This window comes from Ursus arctos, unplaced genomic scaffold (assembly GCF_023065955.2).
Source record: "Ursus arctos isolate Adak ecotype North America unplaced genomic scaffold, UrsArc2.0 scaffold_24, whole genome shotgun sequence".
NCBI classification, from domain to species: Eukaryota; Metazoa; Chordata; class Mammalia; order Carnivora; family Ursidae; genus Ursus; species Ursus arctos.
This window is the reverse complement of record NW_026622919.1, coordinates 2,158,476-2,183,608: the sequence shown is the minus strand read 5'-3', so window position 1 is coordinate 2,183,608 and position 25,133 is coordinate 2,158,476. Positions and strand designations below refer to the sequence as shown.

The following is a 25,133-nucleotide window of genomic DNA, read 5'->3' as shown; positions in this document are numbered from 1 at the left end:
TTGTTCCTTTATCCTCAATGATGCTGTTGGTATTTAGGAACTCCTGTTGAGAAAGCACTTTAGGGAAGAGCCCTGTGTGGTTTTGAGTCTGGTGGTGCTAACACCTTCTCTTGTTTAAATGGACCGTCACTGAAGTGAGGCTGAATCTGCATGCCGAGGCTCAGCACGGAGCCTGGCCATCGCATCCCAGGTGAATCGAGCATGTTCTCAAAGCACAGTGCAGCTTGCTCCTACAAGAGGGTGAGGAGTCTGGCGTCTTAGCAGCTCTCATTCTGGGCTCGGAGGCCACAGATCCCTGGCTCCTTGGGAGAGGTACTTACAAGAGCAGTGAGAACAGCTCTGATCTCTGCTGTGTCTAAGCACTGGGCAGATACCTGTCGATTGCTGACTTCTGTTTGGCACTCTTTGGGTTGACTTTGGAGGGGGTTTGAAAGAAGGTTAAAACATAGTTTTGTGATCTTGGGACCTATGCAGTCACATCAGCAGAAACTCGTCAGGCTGTTTGGGACCGAGCCTTGGAGTCTGCGGCAGAAACCGGGTCCAGGAGCTCAGCAGTAGGAGCAGAGCAGAAGGCTGGGTGATGCCGTGTGGGGGTGGTGCTCAACGGGGGCCCAGGAGGCTAAGCCAAGGGGAAGGGATTCACAGTTGCAGGGAGGATGTTGACATGATTTCCAGAGGAGACAAGGCATGGCTTTTGCATGAAACAGCTGGGGGGCCACATGACTGCGTGTGGGTACCATGGGTGGTAGAGCAGGACCAGGTGGAGGAATTGGGCCCTGTCTCATAAAGGCAGTGGGGAACAGTGGAAATTTTGAGCAGGCAGAAGCTGTGTTTTTACAGACGAATGTGAGTGGGGCACGTGGAGAGAAGTGGCAGCAGGCCTTGGAGATGGCCCTTGGACATAGGATTAGAAATGGGAATCACGATGAAGAAATTCAGATAGGGAGGCATTTAGAAAGGAGAAATCAGAGCCTTCGACAGCTCAGTCAATAGAAGGGATGGGGTGCGGAAGAGACCAAGGCAGTGATGGAAGAAAAATGAATTCAGATTTCTGGATTGAACTGTTTTGGGTATTGTATTGTTTCGTGGTCATTGTTTCCTACTGGGAGCTACAGAGGAATTTAAGAACTATAAGGCTATTCAGTTGATTGGATAGGAGAATCCTCAGTAGCCTTTATGTATTTTTTAAAAAAGATTTTATTTATTTGAGAGAGAGCAAGCTAGCGAGAGAGAGAGCAAAAGAGAGCACGGGTGGGGGTTGCGGAGGGGCAGAAGCAGAGGGAGAAGCAGACTCCCCGCTGAGCAGGGAGCCCGACGTGAGCCTCGATCCCAGGACCCTGAGATCATGACCTGAGCCGAAGGCAGACGCTTCACCGACTGAGCAACCCAGGCGTCCCGTCAGTAACCTTTTCATATCAGGATGTCTTGGAGTATTGAGTCCATGGTTGCTTATCTTTTCAAAGGGTGGTTCTCCCATATTTGGTTAGTCTTGATTTCTGGAGGTCCTTTTAAACTTTGAGCTCAGGGATCATGCTGACAGAACGAGTTCCTTCTGTGTTTGGAATCTGCAGCCCTGGCAAGGAGCAGAGAACGGGAGAATGAGAGGTACCGATGGAGGAAGCTTCTGCAGCCAGAACAGGAATCCAGAAGAGCTCTGTGTAGAGCAGTCTCTCCTTGAAGCATTCGGATGCTGGGAAAAGCTCATCTTGCTTATTGCCCTCACACTTGGTTTAGAAGCTGTTTCATGGAGTACTCCACGGAAACCGGGGCCATGGGGTGTGCAGGCCTGCTTGGAATGAGCTCTTCTGCTACAGGGACTGGACTTAGACGTGGACCAAGAGACAAAAGTCTGGCTCCTGCTTCTGGTGGACTGTGCTGTCCCCACACAGCCAGTGATGTTGACACTTGGCCTGTTGAAAGGTGGGGTCTCTGTTCCCTCCCCTTTAATCTGCCACTGTGACCGGGGGCCATGGGACTTCTGAGACCATGTCCTAATTTCCCTCAGGTGTGCTGGGGTACTGGTTCCTGGAGCAGCCACCTAGCTGCAAGGAAAGCCTGTGGCCACCTGGAGAGACCCCTAGAGGGGACGCAGCCTGCAGCTGAGGCTCCCCCCCGGACATGCGGAGTGGAGATAGGCCGTCCTTGCAGGCTCTCTTCTCGGTTCTTGACCTGCGGACTCAGTGAACATAATAACATGGTTGTTTTAGGGGCACCTGGGGGGCTCAGTCAGTGAAGCGTCTGCCTTCAGCTCAGGTCATGATCCCAGGGTCCTGGGATTGAGCCCCGCGTGGGACTCCCTGCTCAGTGGGGAGTCTGCTTCTCCCTCTCCCTCTGCCGCTACCCCTGCTCATATGTGCGCTCCCTCTCTCTCTGTCAAATGAATAAATAAAATCTTAAACAAAAAAACCCTACATGGTTGCTTATACCACTAGGCAGGAGAGTTTGTTGAACACACTGGGAAGCTGGAAATCCTAAAGCCTGTGGCACTGGCTTTGGGACGACGTAGAGGACCAAAGCCCCAGGGCCTCATGGAGGCTGTAGGGCTTAGGGGTAGTGTGCGGTGGCTGTCTCCCTCCCTCCGTCTTGATGGACAGTGAGTAATGCGTGGCGTGGTCGGATTCAGCCCTCAACGGGCTGAGTCTGGCCAACACTCCTGGAAGGAGCCGAGGGAGCATGTTATCGCATGCGGAGGGAAAGGGTCCCTGTTGTGTGGGTGGCGAGTCCGGTGTTCCTATCGCTGTGCTTCGTCAAGTGGGGAGCACACACAGTGCCCTCAGTGAACCTGGTAACCTAGGCCCGGGGGTGTCCGGGCAGAATATGCACAGTGCCGCCTGGCTTCTCCTTGGTGTCAGTAGCAGACTTCCAGAGGAGGCAGGGAGGCGAAGAACCTCTTCAGCGTGAGGAGACAGAGCTTGCTGGGCTCAGACGGAAACCCCCTCCTCATTCCCAGCCTCGTCTCCAGGCGAAGGGTCCTCAGATGAAGAGAGGGCCATGGGCGGGTGGCAGGGCCAGGCTGGCCTGGGAGGGCCCCTGCTGCGGCCTCCAGCCCGGGGGACAGCGAGCCTCCAGGGGTGTGGCCCGCTCACTGTGCATGCGGCAGGGCGCCTCCGAGACTCCGCCAGGCGCTGGGCCCCGGCTGTCTGCAGGTGTGGTTGTGTGTCCGAGTGGGTTGTAAATGGTGCTCCCAAAGCCCACAGAGTCTGTAAAGAGAGCTGTGTCTGCTTGGGCTGGAAGAAGCGGAGGGAGCATGGCACAAAAGGCCCTGGACCCCCGGGCTCCGGAGGGGAGGAAGCAGGCTGACGAAAGCACCCCCCGGCAGGCATGGGCTACTTTCTGTGGCACCTAGAGCGGACCCAGGAGCTCCCTCCCGGAGGTGCTGGCCGCCGGCGCCCCGCCTCCCACTGCCTCCCTGCCTGGCCCGCTCTGCTCGTGATGTAGACGAGGAGACCCAGGTCTCAGGCCAAGGTGGTAATCCCAAGGGGCCTTGGGGTGCCAGGGGGCGAGTTGGTGCATTTTGCACGTGGAAGGATGTGACGTGTGGCCAGAGGGTAGCCTCGTGGGGTGTATTTTCCAGAGAGGACCACACAGCGGCTCCCACCTCACAGGCCGTCCCTGCCATGTCACCATGATGCTCCTGCCATTGAGAGGCCGTGTCCCTTTTCCCTTGCCTTGGGTCTGGGCCAGCTGTGACCGTGGTAGGAATGACATTCTATGTCTTGGGGCTACAAACAGCACAGCTTCCATCGGGTTCTCTCAGGGACACCCGTGCTTGGACCCAAGCCACCAGCCATGAGGAACCCCAGACCAGCCCCACCGGAAACCCCATGTGGGGAGGCCACGCAACAGTGTTCCTACTGATGTGCCAGAGAAGAAGCTTCCAGGTGGTTCCAGCCCAAGTCAGCAGCAGCGTTTGCGTCTGGCCAGCCAAGGCCCCAGACATTGTAGAGCAGAGACAGCTGCCCCCTCTGGCCCTTCCTAGATTCCCGACCCGTAGAGTCCCCACCTAGTGGGGCGGTTTGTTGTTCAGCCATGGGGCGTAGATGTGGCAGGCACCTGTGTGACGTGGACCTGAGTGCCAGGGCCATGCTGAGAGTGTGTTTTATGCTTCCCAGGCTTGTCATTCCCTAGTCTTTCCACTGTTGGTGGCGACCACTGACTTTTCCTGGGGTGTTCCACTTTGCACCTTGTGCTTTTCCGTATTTATACGTTTGGGGATTCTTCGTGAAGCTTGGTGAAAAGTAGGAACTGTTACCCATAATGCCGTGTCTTTTCATGATGAGAAACATGTCTACCAACAAGAATAATCTCACTTTTATCCAGGCAGTCTGACCTGTGGACTTTGTTGAATAAATGGAGAATGATTTTAAATCTGGCTTATTCTGCTGTCATGCCAAAAGTATTGAGAAACTGTGAGAGCGAGGAAGGCACAGGATGAGGAGGATTTGGGGCAAATGGTGGTTCTTCTCAGAGTGTAAGATCTAATTGAAGGTCTGCTTTGTAATCGAGTACTAATGTGCATTAAATTTAGGGGCCTGGGGAATAGGATACCTTCTGGCCCATTCAGTGCTATTTGTAGGAAAGCTGGTGGTTGGGAGGGTTTGGCGTAGTCCTTGAGGGGTTGGGGGAATGATGGGGAGAAATGCTGACTAGTGTTTGTTGTACAGATAGGGTACATATGGTCAGAGGTTCCCAAGGCCACCCGCTCCTCCGATGGTTCACTACCAGGACTCCGGGACTTAGCCCGACGTAATCATGGCCACGATGACCTCAGTGAAACCACAAAGGGAAGAGCTGCATAGGGTGGGGTCCAGGGGATACCAGGCACAGGCTTCCAAGGGTCCTCTCCCAGGGCTGTACCCGGACACACCTGACTCCCCTGGGAGTGAGTTAGGACGGCATGTGTGGCATGCTGACCAGGGAAACTCCATAGAGACCCAGCACTCATCGTCTTCACCAGGGGCTGGTCATGTAGGTACCCTCTGCTTGGCAGAAACAAAAATCCCAGAAGCATGAAGCCACTTCCAACTGAATACTGAAATATAACTGTAGCCACAAAAGGGAAGTAGCAGGTATGTTGGGAGAAGAAGAGACTTTGTTTTCTAGAATTTCATGTGAAGCATTGGAAAGAAATGGAACTTTCCTGAGCACTGAATGCTGGCAGTAAGTTGCTTTTGGGAGAACGGCATTGAATTTAACTGAGTATTAATCACCTTTAGGGTATAGTTGCATCACAGAAGTGTTTAAAGTGATCTCCTCCATCTTTGTAAACGGGGGGACTGTCATGGAACAGAGCCAGGAGCTGGTGTGTTGATGGAAGGGAAGCATCCATCAGGGGCCGGTTGGTGCAGAAGGTGGGAGGCTGCATGTGGGCCGTGCACCACCAGGCTTCCCTGCGCCCGCCTCTAGCCCAGTGTGCTTGGGGTGGGCTGGCCCGTGAGTTCTGCAAGCCTCTCCCACCATGCCCCGGCCAGACTCCCCGGTCTGTCCAGTCTGTTCTGAGATGGAGGGCCGCTCTTGGTGTGGGGTCTGGAGCATTGTGACTTTGGCGAATGGCCTTTCTTTTGTATTCAAGTTAAAGACGGCTAACTAGGGGTTAGTACAGTCCAGGTCTTGAGGTTGGTCCATAGCTTACGATGCTCTCAGGTGGCCCTGGGGCTGGAGGTTTAAGGGCAGATGTTGCTGGATCCCAACATTAAGGTTGTGGCCAGGCAAAGAGGAAGGAAAGACAGTACTTTTAGCTCAGTGTTTCATAGTCAAACTATGGATGGCTTGGGGTTTGGTCTTACTTTTTGACGGAATAGTATGTTTTGTGATGACAGCAATGTGACCTTGCCGGTCTCATGTTTTTGGAAGTGAAGGGAAAAAATGTGGGGAGGTGGTCGATGACAGAGCAGATGCTACGTGAAACCCTTCCCGAGCTTTCAGAGGCTGCGAAAATGCTTTGGTTGGCGCCTGAGAGCCTTGGGCTGGGTTCTTGTGTAGCTGTGCCCTGGCAGGTGTCCAGAGGGAGGCGTGTGCTTGGAGGGACTGCCTTAAGTGTCTCGTCTAGTGACTGCTCCAGACACGTGGGGTGTGCTGGCTGCAGAACGGACAGAACGGGGTTTCAGTCCTGGTTGGAATAACGTGGGCATTTCTCTTCCCGAGCTACCGTCTGTGAAGTGTGTGTGAGAGGCAGTCCTACTCACCTGGGTTTGGAAATGTAACGTTACATGGGGAAAGGACCCAGAGCGGGGACACAGTGCTCCCTGCATCTGTTCTCGGTCCTCGGGGGGGGGGGGGGGGCTGTCCTGACCAGGCCTGCGTCCCTAGGGGCGAGGTGGCTCTAGAGCAGACCGTAGCTGTAACTGGGAGCTGCTCTGGCTCTGGGTCCTGTTGTCCAGGTGTTGGAAATGCGAATCATGGGAGGTTCAAGGTTTTAGTAGGGGGTATATGCTGCCCAAGGGCCCTTTTCTGTGGGCATCTCTTATCAGTACATTTTTGAAGGAGGTGGTATCTTACCTACTAAAGGTTTCTCATGTGGTCTTAAAATACGGGTGCAGTTAGGTAGCAATCTTCATGATTGACAGTTTCCCCCGCTGCTTTTCTCTAATCCAAGGACTTGATTAACTTGGACTTTGGGGATATTTCTGTTGTTGCTTTTATTTGCATGATTTTGTTTTAGGGATGACACTGTGGGAAATTATTTGTCTGAGGCAAATTTCAGACTTCTGCTTGTCTATCCTACCCACCCACTCATTTATTTATGCATTATCTATTTACCTATCAATGTATTCACTCATAATCCATCTACCTGTTCTACCCCGTATCCATTTACTCGTTGTCTCTCTATGTACTACCTATGTACCAATCCATTTATTCGCTCATAACCTAGTTATCTGTCTACCCACATACCTACCTGCCCATTCATTCAGTCATTCATTTAAAGGTCGTGAGTGTGTATGTGTGTGTGTGTGTGTGTGTGTGTGTGTGTAGAGGGTTGCATTGCATATCTACCTACGGATGATGCCTCTTAGCCAGCTGGAGGGCCCTTCTCTGATTGAAACTCAACTCTGGATTTCTAGAGGGTGTACTTAGGGAATACTCCTGATCTAACAAGGAAAAGACCCATTATAAAGGAAGCAAAGGAAAGGTGGCCATAGATTCAGTATTAGCCCCTGAATGTGATGTGCGTGCCCAGAAAGCTAGTGTGCCTACGGTCCTTCAACTTTTTACTGATGGAAAGTTGTGTGGAAGTTGTATCACTCTATGGCTTTTTATCAGATCACATTTTAGTTATAATTGAAGGCAATTTTGGACCCTATAGTGTTGATAATGTTTAAAAATATTTTAATGCTTCTAAGTCACTTGTCAATAAAGTATTTTTAATTGCTGTTTATTTTAGTACTAGTTGATTATTACTTTGTAAACGTTCCTGCTTTCTAGTGTAGCCACTTAGTGATTGAATCAGGATTTAAACTGTGTGTGTCTGATTCCAAAACCGACGTTTTGCCCATCATTTCCCTAAGTTCCTTATGGAGTGTGTACATATATATAAAATTAAATTTGGCTTTGTATCCCCCCCAGTTATTTTGGTATTGCCGTTTAGAGGAATTGGGGAACATTTTTGACCCTTGGGTGCCAGTCACTGACGGTGGATCTGGGACCCTTGGAGACGTGGTCCTGTCTGGGTGCCACATGTCTAAGTGTTCTCCATCGTTGTCCCTTTTTAAGTTAAGTAAACCCTTGTTCAGGATAAGAAAATACAGTTTTTATTCTAATGCTACTTCAGTAGGTAAAACTTAAAGCCAGGTAAGAGAGTGTTTACCTCTAGGGTGTTTACCTCAACGTGGAATTGAGTTTATAGGCGCTCATGAGGTTGATCGTGTTGCCAGAACTCTGTCCAGAGCACGAACACGTCAGTGTCCGAGGGCTCCTGTTTAACCATAGCCTTGCTAATTTTAGGTATTCTGGACTTGAAAGTTGTTTTTTTTTTTCCTAATCCCATGGTGTGAAATGGTATCTCGTCTGAATTTCCCTGAGAAATAGTGAGGTTCTGTATTGTGTGGTGTGTGCGTGTGGCCATTTAGGTTTTTTATTTTGGAAATTTGGGAAAAAATAGCTTTTATTCTTTTTTATATTTTCATCTTATTTCTGAGTTTTTCTTCCCCCTTTTAACGGCAAAATTGATGCTAACACTTTGGTTGTATGTATGCATGGACATTTTCCCTAGATCTGCATTCAGGGTGTGTGTGCGTGTGTGAAAGTTCTATGTGTTTGCACACTCAGGAGGTTTGTCATGTCTCCCACCTGTGCCGTGTGTGGCTGCAGACTCTTCTCATTCATTTGCACACCCACCCCCTGCCTGAGGGCCCTAAAGCTGTTTTGCACTTTGTTTTCTAAATCAGGTTTTGCTTTTCACGTTTCGGTCTGCAGCGTATCTGGAGTTTTGTTTTCTCCCACATGTAGAGTTAATTATCAAGGCGTTTTTTTCCTCCTTGGCTTTATATTGCCACCTCCGTCATGCACGCTAGTTTCTCACACATGTATGGGTGCCTCTCGTCTTTGTAACTTTCAGAAACACATAAGGGCGGGGCACCTGGGTGGCTCAGTCGGTTAAGCGTCTGCCTTTGGCTCAGGTCATGATCCTGGAGCCCCGGGATTGAGCCCTGCATCGGGCTCCCTGCTCAGTGGGAGTCTGCTTCTCCCTGTGACCCTCCTCCCTCTCGTGCTCTCGCTCATTCACTCTTTCTCTCTTTAATAAATAAAATCTTAAAAAAAAAAAGAAACACATAAGGGTCTTGGAGTAGATGGTACACAAGTATGAAACCATCATTCATCACAGTCCTGGTAGCTGTGAAGTGGTTGTTGTGCTAAATAGCCTGGGACTGGCCTGTTCTATGTGCAGAGTGGAGGGTCGTGCAGCCCCAGGCTCGGGAGCTCTTCTCTGCCATGGGGAACACGCCTGGCCTTGCCCGTGATTCTCAGACTTCTCTCTTCCACAGCACACTGGGCAACCACGCTGTGCTCCCGTCAGCGACAGAGGCTCCTGTGCCGTGAGGCTCTGGGGCGTGTGCACGCGGGCGTCATCATCTCTGGAGAGTGGATCTTGGGTGTCCTTTGTAAAGCAGTCTCTGTCTATGGCAGGGGCCTGGCTCCCAGTGCACAAGCAGGACACACGGTGCTCCGCGTGGAATCCAGCGTGGGGCTCCCATGGTGTGCAAGGGCTTTGGAAGGACAGACCAGAGGCAGTCACTCGAGCTGGGCAGAGGTTTTTCAGGAGTTAACGGAGCAAACGGTGACACGAAGGGCATTCTGGGCAGAGGAAAGGTGAAGCCCGAGAGAGAGCGTCGTCAGTCTTGGGGATTGTCGGCAGGGCCTGAGAACACGTGTAGAGGTGGGCGACAGATCAGGCAGAGCCAAGTCACGCAGGCTGGAGACCACTGTGAGCGTGCCTCCGGGAGATGGGCCTCGCATACCTGGACGGTCCGCTTAGGCGCGGGTGGCGTTCACGCACAGACGGACGGAAGAGGCCGGGTTGAAGAGGAGCAGTTGAGAATGTGCTGCTGTCTCGAGGATGGACAGGCTGACACCTGAACTAAGGCAGTGAACCAAGAGGATGAAGAAAGTGCAAAGTAGACGTCAGTTTGACGGTCAGAGCTCCAGGACTTGGATCGAAGCTTCCAGGTTTTAGAGCAGAGTGATTGGCAGTGCCTTTCACTGACAGGGGATGATGCACATGGGCCAGATGTGGGGTGGGTGGGAGGCAGGGGATGATGACGGGGTGGGGACCAGAGGGCAGCAGGGCACTAAGCCATAGGAGGAGAGAACTGCGACGGGGAGGTGGCCTCCCTTCCCCCCTCTCTCCTCCCTGTTCCTCCCTGTCGTCCCCTTACCCCTTCTCATCTTCTACCTGCTCTTCTTCCTCTTCCTTCCCCACTTCCTCCTCCTCCTCCTCCTTCACCTCTCTGTTCTCTGCCTCCTCCTTGTCCAGCCCTCCTTCTCTCCCCACCGCCTGCTCCCCCATATATCTGTTCAGTTTTACTACTTTCATTATACAGTCAGCTAAGCAAAATGCAAAACATTTCCTATTCCTGGTATGTGCAGCAAAAGCTCAATTATACAACATAATGATGATATAGACGGAAAACATTTCTGAGTTCTGTTCATGTAATGTGTAATGTTCCCATTGTTGTCAATTACCATAGCTCATTAAAGTGAGCAAGTGTGTTTTGTTGTTGTTCGCAAGGAGGGTTCAGTGGGCTTCATTTACTTGACTAGTTAGAACGTGACCAGGCCATAATGCTGCCTGCCCTCGGGGTGGCATGGTCAGCTAACGGCCGGGCGGGAACTGATTCACTGGCGTGCCGTGAGGTGCCAGCCAGGAAACGTTTGGGGACAGGGCAGCCGGTGGTGGTCTTGGGGTTGTGCTCCTGGGTGGTCTTTGTTGGGCATCTGCCTCTGAGAGGGGTGAGTGAGATGCGGGCCTTCCCGATGGGGTCTCTGGGCCCATGGCAGAAGCTCCCGGAAGGAGCGTCCTGTGTCACTGATAAAGAGGAAGCCGGAGGCAGCGTGGCTTTCCCGACATGTTAGAATTCACTCCTGAAGAAAAACCCAGAAAGTTCTTTGACACAGGCTTAGTTTTGGACTGAAGGTGTCACCTGCCTCATATCAGTTTGGCACGAACGGCAGAAAGCGGGTCTGATGTTGGGCTGCTTTGCACCTCTGCTCTTTCTGTCAAATTTGGGAGTGGCGCAGATACACGCATAGTCTGGGCCTTAGAACGGTTTCCAGAACTTACCCTAACATGGAAACGAAAATACTTTTATTTAGCTGGAAGCTAGTTTGAAGCCACAGAATATATTTTTGCTTGGGATCTTGTGATCAGTTTGTCTTCTTCAACAAGGTGGCCTCCAGTCTGTTCGGAAAAGCCCTCAGGCAGCTAGAATAGCCAAAAGACCGGACAACGCACAATTTTATCTCCTGCTTGGGTCCCGCAGTTGTTCACAGTTTGCCGTATTGGCTGTTTTCCTCCCGTTTTGTGTTCTTGAGTCACTTGAAAGTAAGTGGAAAACATGGTCACTCTTAACTCCTGAACTCAGGACACTTCTGTGCTCATGTCCTCCTGCCTGACCCGACTCTGAGCTCACTCCTGAGAGTCAGCTCTGCACCCTCATTGCCGTCCAAGGCCTCATCTGTGCTCACATTCGTCTGGCTGTTTCACGACATCCTTCACAGTTGTTTTTAAAGCCAAGTTCTCCCTGTTAAAATGGTTTGTGGTAGAACTTTTTTTTTTTAAACAATGTTGACTTTTGAAGAAGGGGTCTAGGCTGGTTGTGCTGGAGAATGTCTCACGTTTGGGTTTTGCTGATTTTGTCTTTGTGGTGTCATCTCACTTGTTCCTCTGTCCCCTGCGTCTGTTGCGGACCAGCACTCTAACGGTGAAGCACGGTCATGTTCAGGTTCAGCCTCTTGGGCCAGAATACCAGTCTGTTGGTGATGACTTCACACTGTGTTTGTGAATCCACTTGTAACTTAGTACACAGTCCTCTCCTTTGTCACTTAAAAATAGGACGGGCTTTTTATTTGAGCCTTAATTTTATGCTCATGACACTTAATCGATTGTCTAGTTATGAAATTCTAGGTTGGAAATCTGGTTTGCTTGCCTTCCATTTGAGATCTCTGAAGCCATTCTGATTCCTAGCTTTCTCTTTGTGACTGATTTTTTCTCTGAAGCCTGTATCTTGTGATGACAGGAGTACTTTTCTTCGAACTTTCAATTTAAGCTGATTTGAAAATCGTTGTCAAAGATGTAAGGCCATAAAATTGTGGGTGGAATTTTAAGGGCGAAATAATATATATTAGCGCGTGTGTGTATTTGTAAGAAGAACCAAAAGCGCCTGAAATGTCACAGCTCAGAAACATCACAACAGCTCCCCAGAGCAGGGATCCCTCATGTAGCCCGTTTGTGTAGGTGAAGGACACCCCCTCGGGCTGGCAGGCAGCCTGCCTGGCCCCACTCCTCCCGGGGAGCCCGGCCACCCTCCCGCCTCTGCTCCCGTGACCTGTGCTGCCTGGAGCTGCTTGCTTCGAATTCTCTCTCCAAACTCAGGTCGAATGTCACTGTTGCTTGCAAAGCTGCCTCCGTCTGTGTCAGGGTGAGTTCTAAGCCCTGCCTGTGTCATCCCTTGAACCCATGACTACCTCCGATGCCTCAGGCATTTGAGGAAGACGTTTGAAATGACTATTTAGACCCCTACCTCTCATGTCTTCTTTTTTATGCTTATATTAAATATGCAATAGCATTTATAGATGGACACTTCCAAAAAGAACAAATTGGGTCCAGGAGTTCTCTGTGGTTTCGCAGTGGGAGGCATTATTGAAATGGCGTTAAGGTTCCAGCTGGGCCCTGTGCTCTGTGTCGGTGACTGTGAAGATGACGAGCTGCCCATCCCCACGCTCGGCTCCGTCCCCTAGGGTGACTGTACTAGGTGGATTTCCTGTTAAAGGACTTGAGAAGATTATCGACTTTCTTCCTGGTATTTGTGAGGGGCCCCCGAAGATACCTCTGGAATATCGGGGGGTCCTTGATTGTCATCTAGCTTCTGAAAAAGCCAACACTCCCTCTCTCTTTCCCACGTTTATCCAGGACCTGCCTCTTGTGAGCAGGGGGTCCAGGGCCGGGAGCTTCAAAGCTGACTGGCTGAGGTGGACATGCCCAAGTCCAGAGCGGCCCGCCCATGAACAGATGCTCCTTGAGCCCCGGGCTGCGGTCTGAGAGGCCTGGTCGGCGGCGGGGGGCGCAGCAGCGAGGTGGCAGCGAGGTGGCGTCCCTGGGGAAGGGACTGGCCTTCAGAGGTTCAGAGCCTTGCTGTGATTCATGTTTGAAATGTTCCCTGAAGGATAGCATTCATTTTTGAAATTGGTTTTGCTTTTTGTTTTTTTAAAGGAAAAATAATCTAAATGTTGTGTTTTTGAGGTTCCACTTGGATTTTTCTTTAAAATTACCCTTTTAAGAGGAGAGTTTGCCACCAGCGCTCAGCTAGCCTGCTTTCTATCCTTGTTTCTCAAATCATACGTTTTGTGGGGATTATTCATGATTTTTACGGCGTCCTCAGGACTGATCCTTGTACTCCGTTGTCTGCAGAAAAACCCACCACATTTGCAGACCCGTGTTTTTAGGTGAGGTTTGGCTTTGTTCACACGGCGCCGCGGGGTGAATGTGGATCTTCCGTACCTGGGTGTGTTGCGAGAGTGTCTGAGAGCAGAGCAGATGGAGAATGTTGAAGACAAAACATTTTGGGCAGAGTTGCAAGAGCGTCCAGGAGAGGTGTTCATAGCCAATGACAGGCTGTCGGAGACGCCTCACCACTCAGATCCGAACTCCTGCTTTGAAGCAGCGGCTGAAGAGGTGCCTCCGCTCGTCTGTGGCTTTAAATTCTGGGCCGTGGGCCTGGCTGTATTCCTGGGCTTGCTGTCAGCTGGTTTAGCGGCCCATGGCCCCGAGAAAGTTCGCAGTGCTGTCACTTCCACCAGCGGGACTTCCAGAGAAGTTCAAACTTCATGTTTATGATTCTTTCCACCTGTGGCCCTGTCCTGTGGTCATTTCTCACTTAGATCTCCTTTGAATAATTGGGTCATGGGGGCGTTCTGACATTATTTTGTGAAGATGAGGTTTGCTAAGCCACTGGCTGCCCCCTGCAGGTGGCCTGCCGCCCTGCTGCCCCCTCCCCAACCCAGACCTCCCCTCCTGCTCCAGCACACGCGGGCCTGCTCCGGTTCTTGTTCCTGGGCCCTCGCGGAGGGGCCTCCTGAGCCTCTTCTCCTCCAGACCTGCCGTCCAGAAGGAAGGAGAGGCCAGTACCAGTTCTAGATCTAAAGTACTGTGAGATCAAGGTGCTCCTTTGGTAGCTTCAGACTGAGTGTGTTCAGGGCCTGGGAAGATTCCGGATGGTGGTGGTTCACTGATGGTTCAGCTCTGACCTTTCGTTCCCTCCTTGCCTCCGTTAGACATGGTCAGCTAGTTAGTCTGCGTGAGACGGGAGGTGAAGGTCCCAGTCATTGGGAGAATAGCACCTTGGAAAATCTGGGTGTCCTCAGTTCCCAGGTGTGATGACCCTCGGGCGGGTGATTTTTATCAGATGCCCATTTCCTTAACTCCAACAATGGTCTTGGCTTTAGAATGTTCTGTCCCCTAAAGAGCCTGAGGGTTCTTAGCTACAGCCATCAGAATCCACGCAAGGTGAAGCAGAAAGGAATTTAGTGAAGGATCTCTGGGAGGACTTGGAGCCAGGCTCTGAAGTTGTGAAGCCACCAACGGTGGCTGAACAACTGGGACATTGGGAAGCACCTTCCAGTGCCGCCCTCAAGAGATGCCCCTGCCATGCAGCTCCCTGGGGGGGGGTTGGCGTTGCTGGATCGGGCAGGTGCATCTACCTGGAGGAGTGTAGGCCACATGCTGGCCCCTGAGCTGCAAGAGTCCGACTCACAGTTGCTGAATTTTCTCCCTTGGAAAGGTAGCACCCGTAGTATAGGAAGTTGCCAAGATGCACAGAAGGTGTTGAACAGGTTACGGGGACCACAGGTGGCAGATGTCTGCTGCATCCTTTCCCTGTGGGAGCATCTGAATGGGAGCCTTCTTAGAGTGTCAGCATGTAGACCTGTGACGGGCCTGTGGCTTTCATCGCTGCCACCCCATAGCTGCACACGCTGTCATCTGTTCTCTTTGAGGTGGGTTTTTTTTCCCCTTCCTTTTGGTTCTTTCCTGTCCCTTTGCATTCTTGCCACGCCTCGTGCAGGCCTTCCTCTTTCAGCACAGCAGCCTTCTGGTGGACCTCCCTTCCTTCCCATCGTCAGGTAGAGCCTTCCCGGGAGCCCCTGAGCTGTGCTGTGCCCCACAGCTTTCGTGGGGTTGCGACCCAATCCAGGGCTCCGTGGTCCGAGTCCACCGTGGCCTCCACGTGGAGCTTCGGGACCTGTGAGAGCTTCTTCATCAGCTATGTCGGCCCAAGCAGGACGAGGGATGGAGTAGAAGGAAACAGCCCCACCTCACATCCTTGGACTTTGACATTATGAAATGCCAGTTGTCAAGGCGGTCCAGGCACCACGGGCATGTGCCTTCAGCCAGCGTGGGAGCTCTGTGTAGTGGTGTTTGCCCTGGGACTGTTTTTTTGAGGTATGCGTCACGGGTATCATACCGCTGGATACTAAAGAGTAGAAGAAAAGTTAGTCCTGGACCGACGGCTTGCTCCCATGGTGATGCTGCTGGTTTTAATTTACGTTAGGAGTGGGGAAGAGATGACCCAGTGTCTTACCAAATAAAAGAAATCTCTAAGTAGCCTTGAAATCAATCCGTTTATTGAAGGAAAATCTCCTTGCCAAGAAAGAAATTTTAGCAGTGGGCTTTATCTGTGTCCTAAACTGGGAAGGAGTGGAAGAAATAGGATGGGAGCCCTTTGCTGTACTCGCTCTGTCAGGACCAGGTATTTCTGGATCACGAGGCCACACTCGGTGTGGTTGGAATGCTCAGAACCGAGAACCGGCTTCTCTCCGTGAGCACGCGCGCTGTCGCCTGCATTGCATTTCCTCTCACGATCCCAGCGCGCTCGTTGCCTTGGATACTAGTCTAAGCTTCAGCTGGCCCAACGAGCTGTTTTCTCTTTCTTCAGAATGTAATAAAAATCACACACACACACACACACACACACACACACACACACGTATGCACGCAGGACAGAGATCCTTGACTATTGTAATGAAGTCATTCTGATGGTTTTCCCCCTGCTTCTAGAAATACTTGTTTACGGAGAATTTGAAAATACACAGAAGGGCCAGGTACAAAGAAAAAAAGGGGAATCATCCACACTTTCCACTCCTCCGTGATTGAAACCACTTGTGACATCTCGTTTTTTGTTCTGCGTCCTTTGCATGTGTGTATATACACATTTGGAATAATAATGATGTGGATATGGTTTTGCACCTTCCTCTTTTCACTCAAATTATGTTTGGGTGCCTCCTGTGCCACTTTGCAGTCCTTGAAAATACATCTTTTTAAACAGCTTTATTGAGATATAATTCACATACTACAAAGTTTACCCATTTACTAGTAGAGCCCACCAACAGATTTGTGCAACCTGAAAATATGTTTTTTTTAAAAAGATTTATCTATTTATTTTTAGAGAGGGGAGGGGCAGAGGAAGACAAAATCTCAAGGAGGGCCCTGCTGAGCTTGGAGCCCAGTGTGGGGCTCAGTCTCAGAACCCCAATATCATGACCTGAGCCAAAACCAGGAATTGGATGCTTAACCAACTGAGCCAGGCAGGTGCCCCTGAAAATACGTTTTTAAAGGCACCGTAATGTTCCATCATGTAGGAGATAGTATCATTTAGCATATGCCGTTGAATTCTGCCCTTTAAGCCTGACCCATAGGCTTCAGTAGCATTTAAGTTTAGCATATTTAGACTTTATGTCGTTGAATTATTTAAAGTTAATTTGTAAGCATCTGTATCTTCATGGTCTCCCTCTGTGACAGAGTATTTTTATTTTCACTTTTGAGATAAAGAGACTGGGTAGTTACTTGGATTTTCTTTTCAAACTTTCACCCCATACGGTGTTATAAGAAAAGGTGTCCCTCCCCCAGCTCACTAGTGCGAGAAGGTGGCTTCTCAGAGTGGGGTGGGGCGGGTCGCTGGCAGATCCCCGCGCAGATGTCCGGGTTGGCCAAGGAGGCACCAGCGACACTGGTTGCCTCACGAAGGAATCACAGAAAGATTCGGTATAGAGCTCCTTCAGGAAGTGATTTCTTTGGTTTGTTTAAAGCAGTTATGATCTCTATAATAAACCTATTTTGTGTGCAGCTCTTTAATTTGATTTTTAGAGACCTGAATTTTTTAAGGGCCTTTTACATGGGAAGTAAGCGTGCCCCCAGGGTCCTGGGTGGTTTGGAGGGGATGGGAGAGGCGAGAAAGGAGCGCTGTGGCGCATATGGTTGAGAGGAGGGCCGTGAATGCGGCTTTCTGGTTGTCCATGTTGAAAAGTTACCCGTTGTCTCTTCCCTTTTCATTAGCCTGCCTTACAGGAGTGGAGGCAGATTTTAAACGCAAGGAACTATAGAGAGAATTTAGCCTCAAAAAAGAGAACTGGAACCTAAATTAGGCTTCTGGCTAAAGGTAGGGAATGGACTTACAAATTCAGGAACCTCGCTGGCTCCAGTTCCAGCTGAATGAACAAAGGAGTATGCAGATGGGGGAGCGCCAGGTCCCCGAGGCGGCTGGTGATGGGGATCTTGTGTTGTGCTGCAGGTCTGGGCTGCAGAAATTCCATTTGATGTGCTTCTTGCGAGGCTTACTGTTCGCTTCTTTCTGGCAGTCTTTGGGATGGGAGTTAGGAGGCAAACCTGTTTTTCCTTTTTTTCAACTTGACGCCCCCCGCCCCATGGTGTATCTGCTCTGTTTGCTATATGTTCTAGTTTCTGACTTCCTTTATAAATTATGCATCTGTGTAGCTTCCACTCCGCTCAAAGTTTTTGCTTGATGCTCTGAATCTTAACGAGCGCTGCTGGGAATTGGGTGGCTCTGCCTCAGACAGGCCGGGGATAGTGGATGCGGTGGCAGCCCCCAGCCTTGCTTCCTGTTTCTCTTCTATTAACACCTGCTTGTGAGTCAGGCTCACAGTGTGGGAAGCAGAAAGCCGTGATCGGGCTGTTTAACATATATGTGCTTTCTTCATTCTGCATACAGCTTGGATGTCGTTGTGTGTAAGCTTTGAATTTATTATATTCAGGGTTGAGTGTGCCGCTTGATCAACTGTGTCTTTTAAGATATATATGGTTTATCAAATCAGTTAAGTAGGAGGAAGCAAATAAAGGAATCCCTTGTGATTTTGTTTTGAATTCTTTGGTGGCAGGTATTAATGTGTTTTTAATCAGTGGGGTGACATGCGCTTGGGGAGACGGGGGCTTTTGAGTCTGGTGGTGATCAGGTCTGCAGGCGCTCGTCTGCAGTTCTGAACCCAGTGAGCTCTGGACACTGGAAAGGTCTTCTTCACCTCTCGTCTTGTGGCAAAGTGGATATGACCTGGTTACTAGTATATATCCCACGGAGAGTGGACATTTGTGCATTTCACTGTGGACATTTAATGGTTTGAATACTGAACGTTGTTGCAGACAGACCCTTTTGCGTGTATTCTATGAGATATGAGTTATGTACCATATTATTCTTTTGTAAATCTGAAAAACTTTGAATTTCAAAACAAACCCAGTGCCAGAGGACTGTATGACAGGACACTAGCCAGGCTTTTTAGGAATGGCAGTCCTCACTACCTGGCTGTCCCCAGTCTCTCCTATCTCCCATCCAAAGCGTGGTTGGGCCCAGAATCGTAGGGCAGCATGCTCCGTGCCTGTAGGGGTGCTTCTGGTACGGCTGGAGAGCCGCGGCCTGGAGCCAGAACTCAAGGATTGGAGAAGTCCTCGGGCCCTGAGAGGTCGTCCCTACCTGCCTCTCACTTTCAGGCTTAGGGCGTTGTTCGGGAGCCGTTGGAACTAACGACATGACTAAGGTCACATTGTCAATGACCACTTAATGTTTCATAGCTTCTTAAGATGATACTCCTTTCAAGTTCAGAATTAACCTCTGCGGATATAACTGTCATCTTCAATTATATTGCACTGAAGAAGAAATGTTTTCAAGTCCAAAATGGTTATTTTATATACTATTACGCATTTTTCAGCACATTAAATTTCATAGCCCTTATATTCTCTTAATGCTCTAACTGTGTTATTAAAAAACATTAATCTGGAATTTTTGGAATGAGAAATGAAAATAAAATACCAAAAAGGCACTTTAGGGTATAGCTAAGAATTTAAAACTTACCATGTTTGGAATCAGGCCAACACTGCTAAAAATTTGCAAGGGAGCACAAGACACATTTGATTGGCTTAAGGATACTCACTGGTAATGTCTTTTGCCCACTAGTGGAATTAAATTGGTTAGGCCGAATATGTTTTTCTAATCCATGTGTCAATATATTCTTGAGACCTTTTTTGTTTTCTTAAAAATGCATAAATCAGGATGTAGGCTCAGGTGTGTATTGTATGAGCAAGGACGAATCAGATTATCTCCTTCCGTGTCTTCACTGATGGAGTGGAGCGAATTTCACACTGTCTGAGAGCCATGCTGTCCTGTTGCTCACCTGTAAAGCGACCACGGGAAATTTAATCACTAACGAAGCCTGTGCTCGGTGACAGGCATGGGGACATGGGGCCCATTAACGTCCTGTGGGACTAAAAGGTGATCGTTGGGCTTCCATTAGTATTTCTAAGCCCTTAGAGAGCTTCCAACATACTAATTTTGTAATTAAATCAGAATTTATTTGAGAATTGTGTGTTTAAGCTTATTAAGTACGGTTGTAGAGGTTGAGGGAATGTGATGTGTCTGGAGTGTCAGCTGAGGAGGACAAGGTGGGACTGTGACCGGGGCTGGTGGGTGCTGTGCCAAGCCCTGCCTCATCCTGCACCACCTCCCTGACCCCAGGGAGGTCTGGAGGAGAAAGCAGCTATGCCTAAATGCAGGTGGGGACACGAGCACCCGGTTCAGCGCCCTTTAGGAAAGGATTAGAATGGCCGGAGAGCTCAGGTTTCTTGGCCCTCTGCCTGTTAGGGGGTAAGCGAGAGTAATTGGCGGGGGCTGTTGCACCGAAATGGTCAGAAGTGACTGAGCAGGAGGCCTGCCCCGAGTCCCCGAGGCACGAGGGGGAGCGTGGGGGCTCACTGAGCACGTGTTCCCCTAAGAGGGGCTCTCCCCCGTCCTTCCCAGGGCTCCGGGCCGGCTGTGGGGGTGGCTGCCAGGCCTGCTGCTCAGAGGTGCCGACGCGGACCTGTGGCCCAGTGCGGTTGGTGTCCCTTAACGCAGCCCGCTGAGTGTCGCTCGCTCGGCTGGGCTTTGTGAAGGAACCTGACAGTTCAGGAGCCTGTTCCCTTCACAGATCGAGGACAGAGTAAGGCTACGGAGACCCGTTAAGCTTCGGGGGGGGGCAGACCGTGTTTTTGAAAATTCGACCTGATCTGTAGAGAGAGAGATGGGTTTCTCCGGGTGGGCTGCCCTTCCCGCGGGCCCCGGGGTGACTGAGTGAAGCCGCTTGGAGCTCGCTCCAGGGTGTGGGTGACCGCCTCTCGAGACCTTTCCGTTTCAGAGCACAGGAGAAACCCCTTGCTTTAAAGACGGTGTGGGGCAGCTGCGAGTATGACTTACCACGGCCGTAGGAAGGCCACAGAGATGTTTCCATGGAACTTGTAGTTTGAAGCAGCTAATCCTCAGGAAGATAATGGATCAACTGTACGGGATTATTGATTCTGATCACTTAAATATTGGAAAATGACGAAGAAAAGCAATAACCATTGCTGTGCTCTGATGGATTTTCTGCCCTTTCTCCTGAAAATAAAGGGACCATTTGTGTGTATGGTTCATAAGAAGAAGATTCTGGCACGTGTCCATAGGAAGACACTGTTCTTCTTTTCGGTATGTCTCTGGTGGTAGGCGTATGGCTCGTTTAGAAAGCGATTTCTCATTAATAAATATATATATTTTTAAGACTAAATACTGTCCCCCCCCAACACTTTAAATTCTGTTTTGAACACAGGACTCTTTTCTTGATGCGATAAAGATTATACAGGTTTCCCCGCTCTCCAAAAACAGTGCACTGCAATGAAACCTTTCCTGAGTTGAAGTGGCGTAAAGCAGAGAAACCAATAATTCATGTGGGAAACAATTTTTGAGATCCCAAAAATGACCTCTCAGGCTCTACTGAGACCTTAGGGACACATCTTGCTAACAGATGCACACGGTAAGCGGAGACAAAGACCAGATGCTCTCTGACACGGCCCAGAGCCTGGACGGGAGATGCCGCGTGCGGCCCTGGGGCAGGTGCACGCCTCCTCGCGGCGGCTGCAAACCAACCCCGCACGCCTTTCTGCTTCTTGCCTTTTCTCATAAAAGCAAAAATCCTCCTTGGATTCCGGTTACCGGGACAGGTGCATCAGTACTTGCACGAGGAGGTCTCGTCGCCACGGCGAAACGTGCTAACACGGGCTTCGGGAAGGTGGGTGATACGTGCGTCTCCTGTCACCGCCCGCGTTCTTCACGAGGAAGCACTCACGACGTCTCATTAAAGCCGGTGCGAAGATCGCCACTGCCATGTTCTGTAGGCATTAGCAATGCTATTTTGGAAGTTGTGGGCAGGGCCTAGACCTGAGACAGGAAGAGAGGAATGAGCCGTTGGAAAGCGCGAGACAGACTCGTTATTTGTAGCGGTGTCTCTGTCAGCTTACAGGCCCTGTGGAGGGTCACCAAGAAGCAATTACGTTTAATGAGGAATTTAATAAAGTGACTGGTGGAGGTGTCAGCGGCTCTCCTAAGAAACCACGTGAATAGAATACATGCATAGAAGCACACTTTCCCCAGATAGCCGTGTCGTGTCTAGGAATAATCCTAAAAGAAACGTGACGGACTTCTTGGTGAGGAAAACTAAGAAAACAGTACTGACAAAAATTAAAAGAAGATTTGAATAAATGGAGAAACATATGTGTTCCTGTATAGAAAAATTGACTATTAGGAGGTTGTCACTTCTTGCCAAAATTAATTTATATATTTAATACAATTTTTGGGTATTTTTGAATCAATTTGTATTCATCTAACATTATAAGAATTTAAGTGTCATTCTGTCAAGAGAATATAATGGCATGCTTTAACATTCCCTCATTCACTTAAAATTTAGGTTATTTCTACTTGTTCTTCAAGAAATGGTGTGAAGAAAATCTTTACACGCACAGACTTCCTCTTTATTATAATTTTCGGTATTTTTCTCTGACAGATTCTCATATGTGGAATTCTCGGATCAAAGAAGACAATTTAAAATACTCAATGTTATCAATATGCAGCTTAATGCAACTTTAGTGAAAGTCTCTATGGGATTAAAAAATTGAATAACAGATTAATTTGGGAAAAAGAGAGGTGAATATAAATACAGCTAAGTAAAAGTTTTAAAAAGATCGTGAGGAAGGAAACCTTCCCTGCCAAGCACTGTGAAATGTTGTAAAGATAAGTGACTTAAATCAGTGTGGTACCCGTAGACTTCTTGGTCGATGGGATGATGGGATAAATTCAGTTAGCCTGAAGTAGAATTTGGTCTATCTGGAAATTTATATATGCTGTAGGAGTCCTACAAACCTGTGAGTCTGGGGATTATTTAACAGGGCGAATTGGTGTGATTGGCTGATGTTTTGAGATAGAAATTATTCCTCATGTTGTGTCATATACCACAGTGACATCCAGATGGCTTGAGGGTTACATGTAAAACACATCAAAACACCAGAAGCAATCCACGTGGGCCCTCGCTGAGCAGGGAAGTCCTGAGCCCTGGGCATGTGCTGGGAGTTGGCGTCCAGGTGGGTCAGCTCTGATCTTGGGAGCCTAGGTCAGAGAGCTCTGCCAGCAGGAGAGCATGGCGCCTGGTGGCGCCGTCCCCACTGGGGTTTGGGGGCAAGCCTCCCTGAGAAATGGCTGTCTACACAGAGACTGCAAGGGAGAGTCTGGGTTGGTGGAGCAGGAGGGGCGGCCTTCCAGGTCATGCCCGAGGTCATGCCAAGTGGGCAGAGGACGACGGGCCACTGAGGGTGGGGCCCTGACAGGCGGGTGGCGTGCTTAGCAGGAATTGGGCTTTCAAGATTTTGATGCGTCTGAAGGTGTGCTTCTGCAGCATGGAGCCCGCCCTGGAGACGGGGCAGCAGGGGAGCAACTGTAGCCCAGAGCCGGCTTGGACTTGGCTGTGGCTGGGAGCAGGGATAGCGAAGGGGGCAGGCCTCGGAGGCAGTTAGGAGGCTGGATGAAACAAGTAGGGCGAGGAGTCAAAGAGTGGTGTCTGGTGTTCAGGAATAGGAGACAGAGGGGTCAAGGCTGGTAACTCAGCCGGGAGCCGTCTCACCTGTTTGAAGTGATAGCCCTACCACCGTCTGTGCTGGGATTTTGGTTCCTTTGATTTATGGATGTATCCTCACCACCTAAAAATAGTGATTGGCACCAGTAGGTGCTCAGTAAACGTTTGAAGGCTGAGCTCCGGGTTTCTGGCTTGAGCAGCTGGGTAGGGAGGGCTGACGTTCCGCATACTGGGCTGCTGGAGAAGGAACAGGTGTGCAGAAAGCTGCATCAGATGACAAAACCAAGGCTTTGTATGTCAAGAAGCAGGAAATGAATCAGATGGCAAATGCCAGACTGAGGGAATATTCGCAACAAATAATGTGGATGCAGTTTTTAATATGTAAAGAGTACATGAAATCAATTGGAAATAGTCACTGATGCCAGTGTGGTAGTATGAACATGAGTAGGAAATCCACAAAACATAAAAGTCATCAATAGTAAATACACAGTTGAAAAAATACTCCATGTTACTATTACCAAAAGAATGCTGACGGAATCACTATGACAGTTTTTCTCTTATCAAATCATTAATGATTTTAGGTAATGAGAGTAGTGTAACCTGGTCAGAGTATAAGTTTGTGCAAAGTTTTTGCAGAGGATTTTGGCAGAATGTAGCAAGTGCCTTCATATTTTCTCGTCAAGTAGTTCAGTTTCTGGACACAGAAATGTCGTATGGAAGCCTGTGGAGGCCTCCCCTGCCACGGACCTCTTCCCATCTGCCCGTGTTACTCCAAAACCCCTCCAGGAAGGAAGTTACTTGTGCAGGACCTTGGGGGTGGCACAGGACGGCTGGAGAGGCCAGTGGTGGGGACAGGATTTCATAGGTTCTGGGGGCATCTCTGAGCCTGGAATAGTGTGTCGGTGGGATGCATATTGAAATACTTATTTCTATTGTGTTTCCAGATGAAGACGGTCAGTGTTGCCTTAGTTTTGTGCCTGAATGTTGGCGTGGACCCTCCAGATGTGGTGAAGACCACCCCCTGTGCACGTCTGGAGTGCTGGATCGGTAAGTGCGGCCCCTCCCTCTTCATGGCTTGTGGCGAGAGTCCAAGTAGGGGCTCTGGGCTGGGTCGGGTTCGCCCCCCACTAACTGAGTCCGCTGGGGGCCGGCACTGGTTTGCGTGAATCTGAGAGTTTATTTCTTTTTGGACTTCTAGAACCTTTAAGGTATGATTTGTTCTGTACAGAGTGTTTCAAGGAAAATTAGTAAGTAATGATTATGGGATTAGAGCGTTTTCTCCTTTACATTTGCATGTAATAGTAGCTATGTACACTTTAAAAAAATGGAGCAGCTGTTTCCTGTGTGCACCACGAGGAGTCCCGGTTCTCCCCAGGACGGCCTGCCCAGTGCCTCGCGGCCGGTGTTGGGGGTGGTGAGCACTAGGCTGTTGCCATTTAGCGGGATGTTTCTTAGTCTGCTGAGAGATTTTTCTTCAAGAGTCAGTGCTGGATCTTACAAAATGCTTTCTTAACATATATGACATAATCACCTGACTTTCCTTTTTAGCTTGTTGATGTGGTGAATTACACTGATTGAATTTTGGTTGTTAAGCCAACCTTGAATGCCTGGAATAAACCCCATTTGTGTTATGTTTTTTTATACATTGCTGGATTCAGTGGCTAATATTTTTTTAAGGAATTTTTTTTCAGTGTGTTTATGAGTGATACTAGTTTGTGGTTTTCTTTTCTTGCAACGTTTTTGTTTGGTTTTGGTAGCAAGATAATGCTGCCCTCATTTAAATGGATTGAGAAATAGTCCCATCGTTTGTTTCATGGAAGAGTTTGTGGTGAATTGGGGATTATTTTGTCTCTAAACTTCGGTGTAATTGAACAGTGAGTGTGGGTTTTTCTTTTTTCTGTTGTGGGTTGTTTAGCTTTCTCTTTTTGGTAAGATTGGGGCCGCAGCACCCCCCACCCCCTCCAGCTTTCTCCATCTCTCAGCAAAAGCAGGAATTTCCTTCATCTACTTTAAATAACAGAAATTGCAGATGACAGATTTCCTCTGCTATTTGAAGGCCGGCTTTGTGCGGCTTTGTGCGGCTCTGTTAGAGCCTGTTTTTGCTAACTGAAAGACCCCCCCAGGGTTTTTGCTGGCAGGAAGCAGTGATTGGGTTCCCAGAGGTGTCCAGGAATGCTCTACTTTTGGTTGGGGGCGGGGGGTGGGGAGCGGAAGCCTGGATTCTAGTCTGC

At 49.5% G+C, this 25,133-nt stretch overlaps 1 protein-coding gene across 4 annotated transcripts in view; it reads left to right on the top strand.

Annotated features, from left to right (window-relative positions):
* RPTOR (regulatory associated protein of MTOR complex 1) overlaps positions 1 to 25,133 on the top strand; it is a 329,837-nt gene that overhangs the window by 45,925 nt on the left and 258,779 nt on the right. For all 4 annotated transcript variants that reach the window (XM_026483938.4, XM_057317686.1, XM_048227109.2 and 1 more), the window contains exon 2: positions 23,847 to 23,949. In XM_026483938.4, the coding sequence (XP_026339723.2) occupies positions 23,847 to 23,949 (103 nt within the window). The remainder of the gene's footprint in view (positions 1 to 23,846; positions 23,950 to 25,133) is intronic.